This window comes from Manis pentadactyla, chromosome 3, assembly GCF_030020395.1.
Source record: "Manis pentadactyla isolate mManPen7 chromosome 3, mManPen7.hap1, whole genome shotgun sequence".
In the NCBI taxonomy this organism is placed as follows: domain Eukaryota; kingdom Metazoa; phylum Chordata; class Mammalia; order Pholidota; family Manidae; genus Manis; species Manis pentadactyla.
In genome coordinates this window covers 196929529-196948410 of record NC_080021.1, presented here as the reverse complement: position 1 = coordinate 196948410, position 18882 = coordinate 196929529, and the positions used below count along the sequence as shown (strand labels likewise).

Genomic DNA, 18882 nt, shown 5'->3' with positions numbered 1-18882 from the left:
AGGATGATTTCAATAGATTTTAAAAATGCTCAGGTTGGTTAAAAATACAAAAGCCAGTGAGAAGTCTCTTCAACAAATTGTACAGAGAAAACTGGAGAAACACATGCAGAACAATGAAATCACACCCCTATCTCAAACCACTTAACAAAAATTAACTCGAAATGGATCAAAGTCTAAAACATAGGCCCTGATACCATAGAACTCCTAGCAAAAAACATAGGAAAGACGTTCATCAACATTGGTCTTGGCCATAATATTCTGGGCATGACACCAAAAGTACAAACAACAAAAGAAAAAAAATCAACAAATGGAACTATGTGAAACTCCAAAGGTTTTGCACAGCAAAGGAAACAAAATGAAAAGGCAGCCTACGGAACAGGAGAAAGTTTTTGCAAACCATACAGCAGATAAGGGACTAATATCCAAATATATAAAGAACTCAACTCAGTGACAAAAAAACCCAACAATCTGATTTAAAAAATGAGAACTAAACATATTTCTCCAAAAAGGACAAAATGGGCAACTGACACATGAAAAGATGCTTAACATCACTAGTCATCAAGAAAATGCAACCAAAACACCGATGCATTACCTCACACCTATTAGAATAGCTATCACTGAGAAGACAAGAGACAATAGGTTCTGGCAAGGATGTGGTGAAAAGGGAACTCTTAAAACATTATCGGTGGGAATATAAACTGGTCCAACTATTATGAAAACAAAATAGAGGTTCCTTAAAATACTAAAAATTTATCAAACAATCTAGTAAGCCCACTTGTAAAGAAAATGAAAACAGTATTTCAATGTAATACATGCCTTCACATGTTTATCACAGCGCTATTCACAATAGCCAAGATATGGAAACAACTCAAATGCCTCTGAACAAATGGATGGATAAAAGGTACAGTACATATACCCAATGAAATATTACTTAGTCGTGAGAAAGGAAGACATCCTGTCATTTGTGACATCATGGACTCTGAGAACATTATGCTAAGCAAGACGAAACAAGTACTATATGAACCACTTAAATTTAAAAAAATATAAAAGCCAATTATATAATGCTTACAAGAGATAAAACTAAACTAACATCATTAGATAAATATATAAAGCAAATGTGAATAAAGAGAGAACTGTTAATATATCCAAATGATTGCTCATTCACTGCTTCTATGCAATCAAGTTTCTGACAATCAATTTGCATACACTACAATCCATAAGGTCATATTTGTAAAATTAAAAGACTGCCACTGTAAGTAAGGAAACGGGCATATTACTTTCAATATTTGATTCATACCTGCATAAATTAATTTTTGACCTGCTACAGGAAAGGCATCTTTCCCCTTTTCAGATTCAATCTTCTCTTTCAGTGCTTTCACCTGTAGGAAAAGTAAAGATTGTTTTCAAAATTGCCAAAACAACAAATGATAAACCAGAACCTGAATAAATGATGCAAGATAAAATTTTTATATATATTAATGCTTCCCAAAACTTAAAAGGTCATGTCTTCACAGTATTATATCAAAAGACCCATTACTAATCCGTATCAAGTATAATAGGTTTAAACTTTGTTTTGCCACACTGTTATACATGGATTAAAAAACTTTAGAAGTTGACTGGATTAATCTATTCAAAATAAAAGTGCAAACATCAAAAAGTTTTGATTCTCATTATAAAGTTTATGAGCTTATTTCTCAGAGTAAGAAAAGCTCTCTAACCTACATCTGAGAAATAAGATGGTCTTATCTACAATATTAAAAGTTAAATATGATGTTAAAAGGCAAATGGTTCACTGTAAAAATGGGTAACATTTCATTATAATCACCTAAGGGGACTTTAAAAGACTAATTAAAACATAATTTCTGAGGCAGGGGCCTGTACACAAGTATTTTTTAAAAGCTTTACAGGTGGCTCCAAAGTTCAGCCAAGGCTGGGAATCACTGTACTACCAAAATGATTTTAAACAAGTAGCTCAGTTTCTTTCAACATCAGCCTCATCTATAAAAGTAGGAGGGACTGGACCAGATGATTTTTACAGTCTCTTTGATTCCTAAAATTACGTGACAATGGGTTCGTTGTGAAATATTTAGAAAACAAACCCAACCAATTTCTGAAATAAACTGATCAGAAAGTAGGGTGGTATAGGAGTAAAAACACGCACAGAAACAGAGCAGAACTAATATCATTACTTTAAAGGAACAAGAATTGAAGGGAGTAATTCTATTTCCTCCAAATTCTCAGAATACTTCTGATAATCACCTGGGTTGACAGTTCTGAGCTTCAGGTGAAAACCTGATAGGGATACAAAGACAGGGCTCCTCTGTACAGTTAAAAAGTGATGGCATAATCTTTTATTTTTTTTTTAAAAAGTAATGTTTATGTAGCTTCAAGTATATTAACATACGCAATTTCACAGTCCCCAAAACTCTGGGACAAAACTGGAATATCATCCACTCAATTTTATAAGTGAAGAAAGAGAAATAAGGGGTCAATCTCCTCCCCCTATCACATTGCTACTAGTAGTAGCTGAAACCCTAAACCAGCTCTTCAGACTCCAAGCTTTAGAGCAGAATATTTTGCAAATAACATATATATCACCCCTGCTACACTGATCTCCTGAAATGTGTCAGTTATGTATCACTGCTATGCTGGTGTCCCCCAAAGTAGAAATCCATTACAAGAACCTCAAAACATTATTTCCTACTTTTCTGCATTTCAAAGGTCAAACTAACACAAGCAACAACTTTTTAAAGAGCGCTCAGAAAATCTGATCTCAACATCAGTAAACTCAGAATATAAATTCCATGGCCTTATCCACGTTAGTATGTTCTCCTACTAGATGGTAAACTCTATGCTAGGTGTGGTTCAAAATAAAGTACAGGGAGTCCACGACTTACATTTAGCTCAGTTAGCACTTTATAAGAGTGGGAAATAAAAGACACTAAATTTTGGAGATAAAATAACCTTTGAGGATCATCTAGTTAACACCCATATTGCTATTGAATGCTAAGGCCTAGAGCAGTGATTCTCAAGGTGTGGTCCAGGGCTCCTGAAGGTCGTAAGACCTTATCAGGTGGTGTGAAAGATGAAAGACATTTGCCTTTTTTCACTCTCATTTTCTCACAAGTACATAGTTGACTTTTCTAGAGGCTACAAATACAAGGCAAGTAAGACCAAGTAGAAGCAGGTGAGAACCCAACTATCTTCTATTAAGCTAAACATTAAAGAGATTTGCAAAACTGTAAAAACAATGTCAGTTTTCTCACTTTTTAATCTTTATTTTTTACTGAAGTACATATAACAAAATGCACAAATCTTAACCCTCTACTTTTTGTTTTGGAAACAATTTTTCACACATAAATATGTTAATTACAACATTTAATGGTTTTACTATTTTTAAATGAACATTTGAATAATTTGCTTCAATTTCTAATACAATAAATATCAGTAGATACAAGCACACGGACAAGTTATTTGGCAGTCCTCAATAATTATAAAGGGGTCCTGCAAATGAAGTTTGAGAACTGCTATCTTACATGCTAAATGACTTGCTCAAAGTCAACTGAATGGTGGCAGATCTCAGAGCACTGTGGTGAATGGTAAATTTCCTTCCATACTTGTTTACAGAGGAGGAGATGCAGTATTTGCAACTGATTGCTTGGTGAAAATCACAAATAACTTCCACTTCACATGTGTCACTATTAGTGAATCCAGTTCTTAGAAGAGTACATAGTGGTTTAACACATACTAGGTGCTCAATTATCACTTGCTGAATGAGTAAGACAGCATAGAAATACGTGAAGAAAAAGAAAACAAAGAAATATGTGAAGCAAAAAGTAAAAGACTTAAAAGAAGCAGGAATCTCATTTCTTGACAAGTCAGGATGAATAAGCAATTAAGATAGATTAAATTAATATAGCTTCTATCCATTTATGTAGTTTCTATACAAATAGTTTCTGTTTGTTTCCAGCACCCATAAATGTATTTTAAAAGTTTAGGCCACAAAGAATATTTTACTATTTTCAAAAACCTAAATAAGTAAAGGACCCACTCTTTAGCTTTGTATATCAAAAAAGTGGGAGGAAACAACAACAATAAAAGAACAAAAACACTTTGTAAGTTAAGGAAAGAAGGACAAACCACTATGACCATCTCCAATTATTTACTACTAAATAATTTAATATTTGCTTCAAAGCAATTGAAACTGCTTAAAGAATATTAAGAAGATGAGAACTCTATACACTTCAATACTTGATCTGGCTAAAAAAAAAATCACAAACAGTAAGAGTGCTTATTATTAAACAAAGGACAATAAATAAATTAAGCATATAACTCAAATAATAATAAGACAAATACCAAAAGGAAAAATGCAAATAAATTAATTGAGAAATGGTAGAAAATGGTTCCTGTGCCAACAGAAAAATGGACATATGACTGGGGCTGGCAATTCGCATTCACATAGTTAATAAAAAGAAAACTTCAACCTCACTACTAACAAAAAGCACCAGTCTTAATGTCAGACACCACTACTAACCCAATAGACTGTCATACTGGAAAAGACTACCTTCAACAAATCTTGGTGTCAAGTGTGGAAAGAGACTGAGAATCAAACGATACAATGTTTTGAGGGCAATATACCCAAAATCCTCAACATGCTGGGGAGAGCACTTGACCCAGTAATACCACTCTGGGTAATGTATCAAAGAAAATAACTGAACTAGACCCTGGAAGAGGTTCACTGACCTGTCCACAGTTCTGGCACTGTTTCTTAAACTGAATACAATGATCTTCACTTCCAATCTACGTAAGTCACCTACTGACAGGATACAGGCTGAAATCTTATTTTACCAAAACTGGTCCATCTTTGAAATTACAAATACCAATCTCCTACTCCCACCAGCTTTCTCAATAACTGTTCCCTATCCTGGTCTTGCATCTCGTTGAGACTGTGGTCCCCAGAATCTCTACTTCCATTCTGATTTTTACTGTCAGCTCTAGTCAACTTAAACAACAATGCTGCTGCTTCTGTCATTCTTCTTCCTATTCTCACAGACTTCCTTTTCCTTCTGCTGGCTCTACTAGGCAAAATTTAGTATTTGAACCAATACAACTGAATTCATTTAATCAGTACTCAACACAAAATTTACTTCAACCACTCTGGTTACATTGTCCTCCCTCACTTAGCTAATAAATCTTATCTTTAACTATCTGACCCATTCCCTCTCCACATTTATAACCAGTCTTCTAAGTGCTACTGTAGGAAATGAAAGATACCCTCCATCCTTCTGTTCTCCTGGTTCTTCTCCATTCTCTGGGAGGAAAGTTCAAACCTGCAGTCTCCTCTAAATTTGATTCCTAACACTAGACACCTAGCCCCTGACAGATGACCACTTCCACTTCATTCAAAACATAAGACATAAGAGGAACTCAACTTCAACTTTCAGCTACTAAACTGAAATACATTTTTTTTTTTGTATCCAGACCCACCTACTCTCCACCCCTAATCTACTTCCCACCTATTAGATGAAAAAGGTATCCCTCTTTCGAACCTAATTCTTCCCACCTGTCCCTTGGTTCTCCCTCCAATGTTCTCCAGTACCTTGACAGATTCATGTTTTAATACTCTCCTCCAGCTTTCTTGTCAACATGTCCCTCAAAGCCAGCTCATTTTCATTCACACTAAGGAGACAAAATTCTCTATCATGTTAAAAACAAAAAAATCCTCTTAACACCATATCTCTGGTCTAATTACATTAGCCTCTTATTCTCACAGATTAAAAAAAAAAATTAACTACATACATTGTCTTCATTTACTTGCCCCCCCCCCAAACACCCCTACTACTCAAGAATGCAATACAGTGCTAATAAACAGAAGTGTGGACTTTATTCTCATTTTGATGATTATTTTGTCCAGTAGTGCTTATTGCCCAATTCTATTAGGAAGGACCTTAGCAGTACCATGAATTCAGCACCATCACAATCAGACACTTTTGAGTCCTTCCCTATTTTAATTGACCTTTCTGTCGTATTTGACAGTACTGACTAGTCTCTCCTTTTCACTGTCTTCCTTTAGCTTCCATAATGCCATACTAATCTGGTTTTCCTTCTATCTCTGTTAACTCCTTTGTGAAATCCTCTTCCTTGGCCAGCCCTTTAAGTGTTACTCAGTCTTATGCCCACCATTGCCTTTTCTTCTACAGTAACTTACAGAATAATCCATCTAATCTACACCTAGTTTTAAAAAACATCCAGATGTCATCTGTATCTCGAACCCAGCTCTTCCCTGACTTTTTAGTTATGCAAACCCTCTACTGGACACCTTCACTGGATGTCGCATAGACATTTCAACCATAATGTCTATCTTTTAGAAGCCAAAAGATAGCTTCTAAATTTTTGCCTATATCTTCCCTAACACAGTCAAGTTGAGCACACTTTAGAACAGCTTATAAAGAAACACCTTCTTTCTGCATGCTGCAAAGAAGGAAGAGATAGCAACTCTGCATATGGTTTCTCTTGGGAAGGTTATGGCCAGCAGCAGATGAAGTTACGACTCCTCCAACAGTGTGCTGGGGCCCTGTGCCAATGCTCCCGGTTCTAAGTCATCTATAACAAGACAGATCTAAAACCGAGGACTACGGTCCCAGTAAACAATCCGGGCTACCTTATCCAAGGCTAATAAACAAGAAGCAGGGACTAAACTTTCTTTTCGCTGCATTATTTCCTCCTAGATAAAAGATTTCTCCTAGTTTATCATCAATCCAATAATCTACAAAGCTCAAGAAATCCAACTTTGTTCGAGGCAAGTATTTCTTTTATGAAATTGTGCATTGTGAAAGAAAACCATGCTCAGTATCTAATATTAAACATAACTGACATGGATTTTATTTTTTCTCCAAAACGGAGATAATCATAATAACAGTCTATTAAAAAGGACCAACACAAAAGTTAATGTTGCCCTCTTCATCCCATTCCCTTGTGAGGTGCTGATCTCTTCCTTCTCCCATATTCATCACATCAAATCATTTCATCCAATGTTTCCAACTTAGCACCCAACTATTTCCCAATGTGAACACTACATGGCATCCTATGGCACTGCTCTGCTTCAGGCCAACAACCATTCAAAGTCATTTCCAGTCAACAAATTCAAACTGCATGTTTCAGATACCAAAATAATGTCTTATGAATTATATCCCAATGTCAGAAGTATGTTATGCATGTCAGTCTTCTTACACAACTTTTGCATAAGATTTCTAGAACTATTGCTTCATGGTTAGATCAGCAATTGAACATTCATATAACCCAGCTTCCTCAATGTTACAGTGTTATTTTCCTTATTACTGCTGTACCATGTTGTTCCTTATTATTGTTAGAACTATGTACAGTAAAAAGAATTATGCAAGCTTTAACGGGTAGCCCTGAAATACAGAGGCTGAATGAATCTTAACAGTTCATGCATGCTATGCACCTCCCATATGCCAGGCAGTATATAGAGTGCTTCATGATATTTAGTTCATTTACTCTGTGCTACATCTCCATTTGAATCATGGCTAGGTACACAAAGGGAAGTTGTTTTTGGTGAATGACAAACACTCTATTTGCAAACACTGATACAGGCATTTTTGAGGCAACCTGCCAGCCTACAATCCAGGAATTCAACATCCAGAAATCAATGCTGAAGAGATGCTCACACACATACGTCCAAGATATATGAACAGGCAGTATTTGCTTTGCACTACTATTCGTAATATCGAAAACCCTGAACACCTGTCAATGGTGATATGGTAATACATTACAGCACATGCACCCACCTATGCAATACAACAAGGATGACTATGCAAGGTAGTAACTGAATGAATGCACATATGAATAAATGAATGACATACTTACATTTATCTTTAAGGGACAAAAGCCAGTTGTTAAGCAATTGATTTTTAAAAAACTAACAGCATAGTTGTGGTTATGTATTACTTACAAAAATGTTTAGCAGCAAAGACAAGAGTCCACAGTGGTTACTTAGACCAGGGCCCTAAAATTTGCCTTTTGCTTTTTATCTAATACACTTTACTTAGTATAACAAGACTCGGTTATTTTGGTAATTTAAGGGAAAACTTAAAGAGTTTAAAAGGAAAAAAATCTCACTGCATCCCTCCCAACCATTGCTTCCTAATATTATAAAAGAATATACTACAGTTTTGAGGGCATATTTCATTAAAAAGGAAAAGTCTGAGGCAGTGCTTCTAATACTACATAGCTTAGGAAGTTTTAAAAATAGTAAGAGTAGCTAAAATCTGGCAATTAACCATTCGCAAAAGGAAAGAAAAGTCCCCAAAGCCAAATGTTTAGAAAGGACCATAGATTTATACTACAGGCAAAGCTTTTTCCTTTCTGGTTCCTTGGGTGGTATCCTTTTATTTGAGAAACTGGCACAGGCACTGAGGATTAGTTCCTCAATTTTTCCCCCAAAGTAGATTCCTCCTAATTTTAAAAATGGAATTATCTATAAAGATGTCAGTTGACTGCAGTTCAACAGAAAAAAATCTCCCCACCAGACCCAAGGAATGCAGCACAATAGTTTTTTTTTATTCAAACAACTGAGAGTATAGTATTAATAATGTGTGAATACATAGTAAACAAAGGCAATCAATTCTCAAATTAGGGTTATAACCCCAAAAGCTACTATTTTAAATATAATTTGAAATCCAGAGTCCATTTTTCCCACAGAAACTGTTATTTAGGTTTTCATGCCAATTTAATCTATTATAAAATGTATTCCTAACATTATTATTTCAACAAGATCAAAACGGAGAGACACTGAAGATCAAGTGAAAAAGTAGACACTCCCAAGGTATCTTTAACCATTAAAGTTTCTACATAGGTAGAGAATGGATCTAACGCACTACAAAAAAAGCCAACTACCTAATGCAACCACAAGTGCGTTGAGGAGGAGAGGGAGTGATAAGTAACAATTTTTATCTACCTATTCAAGAATCTAGGACCAGTTCATATTCATTAGTTATTTGTGGCCAGTGTACCTCCTCCAGGAGGAATGGGTTTATGTAATGTTTACAGCATTTATAAAGTTCCTTCAGTTATAAAATTAGCTCTTGGAAACACTACAAAAGGAATTTATCCAAACTTTATATAGAGAACAGATGGTGTGGTGTCCTTCAGCAGGATTCACTGTGCTACAGCAGGCTCCAATTTAGCCTATTTCTTTCCAAAAGTAATAGAAATTTTAAACATTGCCCATCAAATAATCTCATAATTTCCAAGCTAAAAAGGCAGAACACTGCTCTTAAAAACTGTTCAAAACTGATTACGTCCAGCCGAATGAAGATAGCTCACTCACACTAACTTTTAGAAAGGATAGTGAAAATACTGACCAAAATAATGGAAAATCAATGAGAGAGAATTTGTTTTTTTAAAAAACTGCATAAATTTATTTCTATTTCATAATTCAACTAAAAATGTTCAAATCCATGACCTCACTTGATTTTCACATTTACTCTATGAGGAAGGCAAGTAAATTATTACTAGGACACAGGACAACTATGAAGTGGGAGAATACTCTAGATAGGCAATAGTATGATGTATCTGAAAGAAACCAAGATGTGAGAAAAAATAAACAGACTCAAGAGATACTGAAGTTTTGCTAAAGAAAAAGGAAATGGGGCAGTAGAGGGACGTGGGAAAAGAAAGGATTTTCTTTAGATGGGAAAATGTCTGCATACTCTAGAAATGGGAAAATCAATGCAGAAGAGAAAGGGAGAACTGATGGAGTGATGTCCTTTACAGATGAGAAAGAGTACAGGAAAAGTGGAGGGAATGCCCTTAGTACCATGGACAATAGATAGCTATCCACAATAAAAGGAGACTTAGCAGGAGGGTAGTTCTGAGGGAATCTTGTGAAAAATTCTGTCCCAATTGTTTCTGTATTCTCAAATAAAATCTAAAATCTAGAGAGGGTCATCAGATGAAAATAAAGAGAGGAATGAGGTGAAATCTACCTATGGAAGTGAAAAAGTGAACAGACTAGTGAATTTTATGGCTTTCAGGAGCACAAAGGGCCTAAGTAAGGTTAAGGCTCATGAATGTAGGTAAGACAAGTCAACGCGGCGATGCGATCATCTTCTAGCTGCACAAGTACAAGCACAGTGTTGAATTTAGTCTCACTTGGGATTTTCTAAGCAAGACCAATGGAGTGAGGGTGGGACCATGCTACCAAGCACTGTCATGGTTCAAAGCACTCTATGTGTATGTAGTACCTCAAACTCCTACAAGCCTTCAAAACCACCCTATGAGGTTAGTACTTCAGTGGCAATAACCCTTACTTTATAGACAAAAGCAGGCACATAACTGGGCTAATTTGCCCAAGGTCACAAAGCAAATGCTACATCCAGGAATGAATTTGGGCAGCTTGGCTCAAGACACATGCTATGTTGATCCTTGGAAGGGAGTGAGCGATTATAATCACTGACCCCATTTCAGATGGACAAGGGTGGAAGCAATAACATGAGCAGAGGTCAAGTGAACAGAAGTATGGATCGAATGGATTGTTAGGTCCCAGAACTGGAACCAGAGGGAAGGCAAAGTGGGATACTAAAAACCAATTAACTGGCATGGAAGAAGAGCTACAGTTATTAGTCATGGGACTGAATAACTGAGGTAGAGTGGAAGAAAAAATCACTAGATGAGAGATTAAGGAATAGAAACCCAAGATCTTTCACAGATATTGAAACTACCAAGGTCATTGTCTGACCTCAGGCAAGTTACTAATCATGTTAGTCTTCATTTCTTCTTTTTAAAACATACACTATTACATATTCCCTACAATTCTGGTGTTTCTTTTTTAAACAATGCCTACCGCATGCTGTGAAGCTCAGAACTATTGCGATCATTTTCACATGTTTTTAATCCACAGATTAAAGGCAGCTACATCAGGAAAAGGACAATGTCAAGAATAATTAGCAATATATGTCCATAGTTACCATCTCCACTTCATCATCTCCCATTCATTCCTCAATCCACTCAATTTTAACCTCTGGCCCCACCACTCCATGGAGGCTACTTGTCAGGGTCACTGATGACTTCCAAGTTGCCAAAAATAATTTCTCTTGTTTTTATCTTACTTTTGATTTTGCAAGCATTAGACACATTTGATCCTTCCTGCTCCTTGAAACATTTTATTTTCTTGGATTCTTCCTACCTCAAAGGTTGTTCCTTGACTGACCTCTTCACTATACAATCTCCACCCGTTGGAGCAACCCAGGAGTCAGCACTAGGCCCCATCCTAATATTATCCACTAGCACATCCTCACCAAGATTCCCTAATTCTAGTAGCACAGAAGTTCACTATTACATACAATGGGTAACTGAGGCACAGGAGTCCATTTTCCCAAGGAGTGGGAACTGGAAAGGCTGCTAGATGATCCCCTCTAGTCCCACAGCTTTTGGTCCACCATACATATTGCTCATTGTCCTGGCTCTATCTCCAGTCAGAACTGCTCTGAAATAGAGTCACAACATCTCCTTGTCATCTCCACTGGAATGCCTAATAGACATCTTCCACTTAAGTCTTGAGTTTCCACCTCAATCCCCAAACCTGCTCCTCTCCCAGCCTTCCACATCTCAGGAAAGAACACAAGTTTTCATACAACTTATACAACCAAAATCTAGGTTTAGCCTCTGAGGTCTTCATTTTCCCACTCAAACCCATCAAAAACTTCTCTTAACTCCCCCCTCCCCAACACATCTCAAATCCATCCACTTCTTTTCATATCTCCACTCCTGCCTCACTGGACTGCTTAAGACAACCACACAAGCTGCCTAACTGGTCTCCCTGCTTTCACTCTTGCTTATCCTACCATCTGTTCTCCATATAGCAAAGTAACCTTTTAAAATAATAAAAGTACTTTTTCTCCTCTGCTTAAAATCCCCCAAAGGCTTCCTATTTTACTTTGAAAACCTCCAGCTTACTACAAAGCCCTACAGACTCTGACCTGTTGCCTAACTCTTATTATCTCTCACCTCTCTTCCTCTCATGTACCAGATCAACAACACAGTACATTTTTGATTCCCAATATACACTCTTAAAGAAAGGTCTTTCCTTACAGAAAACACTCTTTCCATCTCTGAGTGCTTGTTATTACTCAGATCTCAGTTTATATGTCACCTTATTCAGAAATGCCTTCTGTCAATTTAAAAGTAGCCACCCAGTCATGCACTATCAGATTACCTCACCCTATTTTAATTATCTACCTAGCTCTTACCATTATCTAGCTTTTAAAATTTGCTTTTTGAACGATTTATTCCATTATAATGTACATACTTGACAGCAGGACCTGAGTAAGTACTCAACAAATATTAAATAAATGAATCAACATGCATTGAGGGGTCACTGACTTTAAAGTTCACTAAAACAATGTATTTAAGTCATTCAAATGATTTTTATTAAATGACCACCATGTGCCAGACATAGAAAGAGCAAAAGTCTGGCAAAAACCATGCCATATTGCCCAGGTACTTCCTGTATTCTGATTTACTAATATGGCAAAAACCACCATTTCATCTCTGCAATATAAAATTTTAATACATTTACTACTTATTCTTTAAACAATCTAGGAAACTTCTATAATAAGGCACTATTTCCAGCACTATATTAAAATGCAAAAACCACAACAGGAATAAATGGCTAATAGTTAGCAAATATCATATACAGAACAAGTATTGAAGTAGTACTTTATAGCATAATCATCATCATCCTACAGATAAATGACAAAGGTAATTCTGTATAAATTACAGTACAGCACACTGAAAGTGCTGTTTAAACTAATTAAAACCACCACTTCCTTACAACTGTCTTATCTAAAACTTCCAATGTATATACACAGGTTTGATGTCATTTATATAGTAACATAATCACATTTTAGCTTATGCACTTAAAGTTTCATCTCAAACTTAATGTCGGATTATTTTCCCTCAGTTAAAGAAAGCATATAAAAGTGGAAAAGGTTAGCATACTGAAGTATTAAATCTGTATACTACACACACTCTCTTGTCATCTGCGGTGGTATAAAAAAATTTGCACTGTATTGCAATTTTATCAATTGTTGTTCTTTAACCCACCTATTCCTAATTAATAGATTTAAATAATAGAAAAATGGAAAACTAAGGGGCTTTTTGACATCAACTCAAAAACTACGTGCACTCCATTTCCCCCTAATGTCCATCATACCACCAACCTTCACAATTTTTAAAGAATTTTATATAAGTAGCAGTCTATCAGACATCTCAGAATGCTTTATTACATAGGTCACTTAAATTTCTACTATTTTTTTTTTACAGGTAAATCATTTAAAATAGAACTTCACACAGTGAAGAAGAATATTCTTTTTTTAGAAATGGTCTCCCCTACCACCACCTCATTCTGTTTCTGTATAGTTTGAATATTTTAAGAGGAGATGCATTACTATTGTAATAATAAAGACTTGTTTTGCAATGGTTAACACTAAAGGCAGTGCACGAGAATGGTCATGTATATGGTATAAAATGGCTAGTAAATGTTAAGAAAAAGGTGGAGAGAGACTTTAAAAAACTGAAGAAAATACAAACATCTTCAAAGCAAATCCTCTAGCTTTTTCCACTTTGTACATCTCCTATTCTATAGTCAGAGAGCTATGACTAGGTCAGTAAGGCTCCCCAAATACCCAGACCATGCCCTACATGCCCCTGTACTCCTCCAGTCCTGCCAGTTTAAGCTCACTAAACATTTACTTGTTCAACAAATCAATCACTCCCATGATTCCTTTTATCTCTCAATCCTTTCTTGCAATCATTTTTGCTCCTGCTCATCTCAAGCTCAGGAGTTTGTAGACAGGCACTTCAAGGTACTTAGCTTCCATAGCTCTTCCCAGGTAAAATACCAAAGAAGGACAAATCTTTGAGTAGCCATAACAGGTCTCAGAGACCAAAATCTGTTCATTTTATGTGTATCTTTTTTTTTCCTTTTATTTTAGATCTCTAATATACTTGGTTATCTATTTGTCACAACATATTAGAAATAGGGCACTTCAGAGTCTCCATATGGTAAAATAATTTTCACTTTCTTTTTTAACTGGAATTCTACTTTCAAACACTGTATCAAAAATATTACTTAAAAAACCACTATATAGAATTAAGTTAAATCTTTAAAAAATATTTCTGAAATTTAAATCCATTAAAATGAAGATCTACAAGTCATTTTAATGTAAATGTTCCATATATCAAGAATTAAATATTTTTATTTCTTGCCCCAGACTATCAATGTTAGTTTTTAATATTTATGTAAATTACAACAAAACTACACTTGCACACATAGCAACAAAAAGCTATAGAAGCCGCTCTGTAACAAGGAGCTTTCTGAAAATATACTTCTAGAGGTATATCTGTAATTCCTACAACCTAGTACATTACCTTGTAAAGAAACTGGAAAACAGCAAGTATAGTTAAGAATACATACAAATATAATACTGGCTCTAAGATAACATATGCATAAAGTGCCTAAAGAGCAATACAAATCTTATAGAAAATAACTATTTCAAAGGAACTGTAGAGTTACTGCATAAATTAAACAAACCCACATCTACAAAAAAGAAAAAAAACCCTTTAGGTTTCAGTAATTACGGAATTCTCAGTATTAAAAGCTGGTAAAGTTTCTGCAGCACAAAGAACCAAAGTCAAATAGACATTTTATGAAAAGTACTAATAACATTAGCCACCTTTTAACTTTCATCCTTTAACTTTATCAGTACACACTAAGCAGTAGAAGACTATTAGGTCAATTACTTCTGAGGACATTGAGAAGTTTCTTATCAATACTTAGTATCTCCTGCACCTTTAAGAATTTATCATATAGCATACTCCTACATATAATTAAACATTTTTATTTTGTGCCACAATTGCAGAAAGGCTGGGAAGGGAAGTATGTTTCTTAAATAAAGATGTAGAAAACTTTAAATGAGATAGGTAAATATAACACCATATCCTCACTCAAAGGTATCCACTGATTAATAATTCCATTTATTAACTAACAATTAAATATCATTTAATCTTCACATCTCTCCAAGGCAGGTAGATAGGAAGTCAGAGCCACAAATGGAACTCAGGTCTCTTTAATTAACACCAATACCCCTGATCACCAAAAAAATCGACTATTTGTATCTACAGATTTATAGATACATAGGCAGAAAGTTGGTTTAAACTTAGCATTATGACAATCTTAACGGTGAACAGAAGCACAATTCCAGAACATAAGCAGATTTACACTCATGTAATTTTTAGAATCTTGACATGAAGTAGTGATTTCAGTATAGTAGCTCTTTTTGCAGTCACAAATACAGAAAATGGCATGAGAATTTACCACGTGTACTTCTTAAGTGCTCAAGGATTTTAATTGCACAAGAGATCGAAAGTTTTTTTTCCCCTCCCCGTAAATGCTATTTATTATTTGGGCGGTGGAGAGAGGGTACCGGGTTCCCACTTCTACTTTCAAAACTTTTATCACAGAGGAACCGTTAATCAAAGTTTGAAAATGGATCTGAAGGGCTCTAATGCAAAAATCTTCACCACCAGAGAGTACTCAAAGTGCAATCTACTTACGGGTGTGGGTTCGGTTGTTGGAGAACTGCAGGTAAACGACTCAATAAAGTATATGCAAATAAAAGGGTTACCGATTCTGGGGGAAAAGGGCAAAGAATTCATTTTCACCAACCCTCACCATTCCCCACTCCCTGCGGCAGAGCGAACCCGAGACCTATTTTTTTAGGTCTCAGTATCTCCGGTTACCACCGCCAGCGCCTAACCGAGTCCTCGCAGCGGTAGAGGCGACGCCTGCTTCTCCCTCCCCCACATAGATAGGCACCCACACTCGAAAGCCCGGCTCCACCACCGAGGTAGCCCTGACTCCCCTCCCGCTAAAGCCCCACTACCGAAAGCTCCCAGGCCCTAGCCCCGTGCCCCGCAGGGTATGCTCCACGCCATCTGCCACTAGGCCTTCGGCGTCCTGCCACGGCTTCCCCTTACTCCTGCCACAAAACCCACGGCCACTGCGAAGGGTCGGGCCGGCCGCTCACCACCCGGGCCGGGACCTGGGCCCGGTTCGCGCCCGGAGCTCGGAGGCTTTACCCAGCGCCCTGGGCCCGAGCCCCACAGTCGCTGCGCCCTCTCGGGTGCACCGGGGCTCTCCCCGCTCAGGCGCACGGCCGGGGCCCGCTCAGAGAGGAGGCCGCACCGCCCCCGCCCAGGCCCGCGGGCTCCTCTCGTCCCCCGCGGCCCGCGCGCGGCCACCCCCGCCCTTCCCGGGTCCCGCGCTCGCACCGTCTCCTCGGGGTCGATCTCGATCTTGAAGGTCTGCTGCTGAAGGGTCTTCAGGGTGACCTGCATGGTGTCGCCGCGCAGCTCCGCTGACGGGCCTGCTCCGGGCGCTGGCCGCTGGGCGGGGTCTATGGCCTGGCGGGGCCCCGGGGTCGCCCGCGCTCCTCGCGCACTCGGGAGGAAGGCGGTGGGAGTGGGTGGGGGCTTGTCACATTCGCCCTGCACAGCGGCCTTCCCCCCAGCCCTGGCACCTGGCCGCGCCGCTGCCTCCGCGACTGCGGCCGTCCCCGCGAGCTCGGTCCGCCGTGCTTCCTCAGGCGCCGGGCGCCAGGCACTGAGTCTGCGAAGGGTTCTGCGAGACAACCAGAGAATCCGTTACCTCACCACAGGCTGGTGGCCGCCATCAACGTGACTCGCCGAGACGCTCCCCCTCCCCCACCCGAAAAACCTAGGGGATGGGGCCGGGCTAGCTAAACGCGCAGGCGTAGGGTGCGGCGAGGCTGTGCGCAGGCGCAGCTAGGAACTCCTCCCCGGAATTGGGGCGGGGCGGTTTTTGCCCTGGAATGCCCACAACCGGGCTGGGTTCTGCGCAGGCGCAGTTGGTGGCGACTCGGAAACTCAGGGCTTCCTGCGGCGCCTGCCGCGGCTCCGCCTACGTCCAGACTCCGCCCGGCTACCGGAGTTGCGCAATCCGTAGCCGGGTAAGCGCTACGTGGAGACTTCACTAAGTGGATACAGAGCCCGGGAGCTGGGGAACTAGAGGGCGGTAGGTCGGGGCGGGGTTTAAATGAAGGGATCGTGGTTACCACAGTTATGGGGCGCTTCCAGGACGCTTGCTGTGTGGCTGGGCCTTTGTAGTGGCTGGCGTCTTGATGCTTTAATTATGAGAGCGTACACCCCAGCGCCAGACTGCCTGGGGAATCTTGGACCTAAGTAGGACTCATATAGGAGGTCAAGTTATGTCACTCCTCTGGGCAGAACTGTCCAGTGGCTCATCCCACTCAGAGTAAAAGTCAAAGTTAAGAACTGGATACGTAGGCTCCGCCTCTCCCCACTTCTTACTCTTCCTGCTTGCGCTTGGCGTTGCTGGTGGATTCTGGGCAATGCTCCCACCTGGGGGCCTGCCTTTGCGCTTGGTGTTTCCGCTCTACATCCTCTTTCCCCAGATACCTGGGTAGCTCTCTGCCTCGCCACCTGCAAATCTTTGCTCTAATATCACCTCAGTGAGATCTAACCGGGATACTCTACTTCAAACCGCAATTTCCCTAGCTCCGATATCCTGCTCTGCTTTTTTCTATAGCACTTATCTTCTAATTGTCATATAATGTACAAATTTATTACTTTTATCATCTTTCTCCCTTCTCTAAACCCCAGACTGAAGCTGCACAAAGGCAATGATATTGTGTTAATCGATGTACCCCCAGCACGAATAAATGTGCAGGCACACAATATTTGTGGAATGCGTAAATGTGCTTCCGGTTCCTCATGAGCAAGGTGGGGATAATAATAGCATTCACCTCCATTGATTGTTGGAAGGGCGTGTTGAATAATGTATGTAAAATCTTAGTACAAGCAACATGGTAAGTAGTCCAAAAGAAGCTATTCACAGGTAAGAAAACTGAAGTACAGAGATGTTGAGTAATGTTCCTGGAGTCATCCAGTTAGTGGCAGATTGAGAATTTGAACCCAAGCAGAATGACTCCAGAGCGCATGCTCCTAGGTACTTGGCTATTTGTCTCTTAGTCGGGTACGCTGTGGCACATTTTACTTAAAAGTAGTATAAAAGAAAATCACAATTAGAGCACAAGCTGCATGACTAACTGCAAAGTACCTCTCTGGGCTGTCATCCTCACTGATAGACTAGCACTGCTGGGTTTCTTTGGATTCTAGGGGCTCAGATATAATTCTTCCATGGAACTTTCCCTGATCAGCCTCTCTCTTCACTAACCTGGTATTCCACAGCATGAATCTCCCTCTGTTGTAATCCAGTATCTAACCCTCTCTTCCTGTATAGCTACTGTTAGTCACCAGGTGATCTCATCTTGTTCCTTGTTTTGAAATACTCCAGCCTGGACTTCTCCTTTTAGCTACAGAGTTAGCCAATTACCTGCGTAATAAGTTCGTGTCTAAAACTTATCATGGACAAACCGAACCGTTCATTTCCCTCTGGACTTACCTCTCCCCTGAAACCTGCCCTTCTCCAGTTTTCCCCCATCTTAGTTCATGGTACTACCAGGTACCCAGGTACTCAGACCAAAAGTCTATTCATCACCCTGGATAAATCTCTTTCCTCCCTCTCCCCACAACCCTCCTTCCCCAAGCCATCATCACAGCTAATCCATTATCAAGTCCTGTCAACTTTTTTCTCCAAATTATAACCCCAACTAAGCCACTTCTCACCGTTTTTACTTCTGCAACCCTAGGCTAAACCATCATTAGCCTTCACCTGCTTCCCAGCTGGTTTCTCTGCCTCACTGTTTCCCCACAACATCCTCCTCAGGGGTCAGCATACCCTTTTTCAACCATACATCA

General features: G+C 39.0%; 1 protein-coding gene and 1 long non-coding RNA gene across 2 annotated transcripts in view; one reads left to right on the top strand and one right to left on the bottom strand.

Annotated features, from left to right (window-relative positions):
* RAD23B (RAD23 homolog B, nucleotide excision repair protein) overlaps positions 1-16789 on the bottom strand; it is a 53887-nt gene extending 37098 nt beyond the window's left edge. Inside the window, exons 1-2 of the mRNA XM_036903309.2 lie at positions 16354-16789; positions 1298-1379 (exon numbers count right to left, since the gene is read on the bottom strand). Coding sequence (XP_036759204.1) covers positions 1298-1379; positions 16354-16419 — 148 coding nt within the window. The 5' untranslated portion in view covers positions 16420-16789. The remainder of the gene's footprint in view (positions 1-1297; positions 1380-16353) is intronic.
* Positions 16790-16983: 194 nt separating this feature from the next.
* Positions 16984-18882, top strand: part of LOC118921507 (uncharacterized) — a 63350-nt gene continuing 61451 nt past the window's right edge. The window contains exon 1 of the long non-coding RNA XR_008996583.1: positions 16984-17051. This is a non-coding gene — a long non-coding RNA (uncharacterized LOC118921507). The remainder of the gene's footprint in view (positions 17052-18882) is intronic.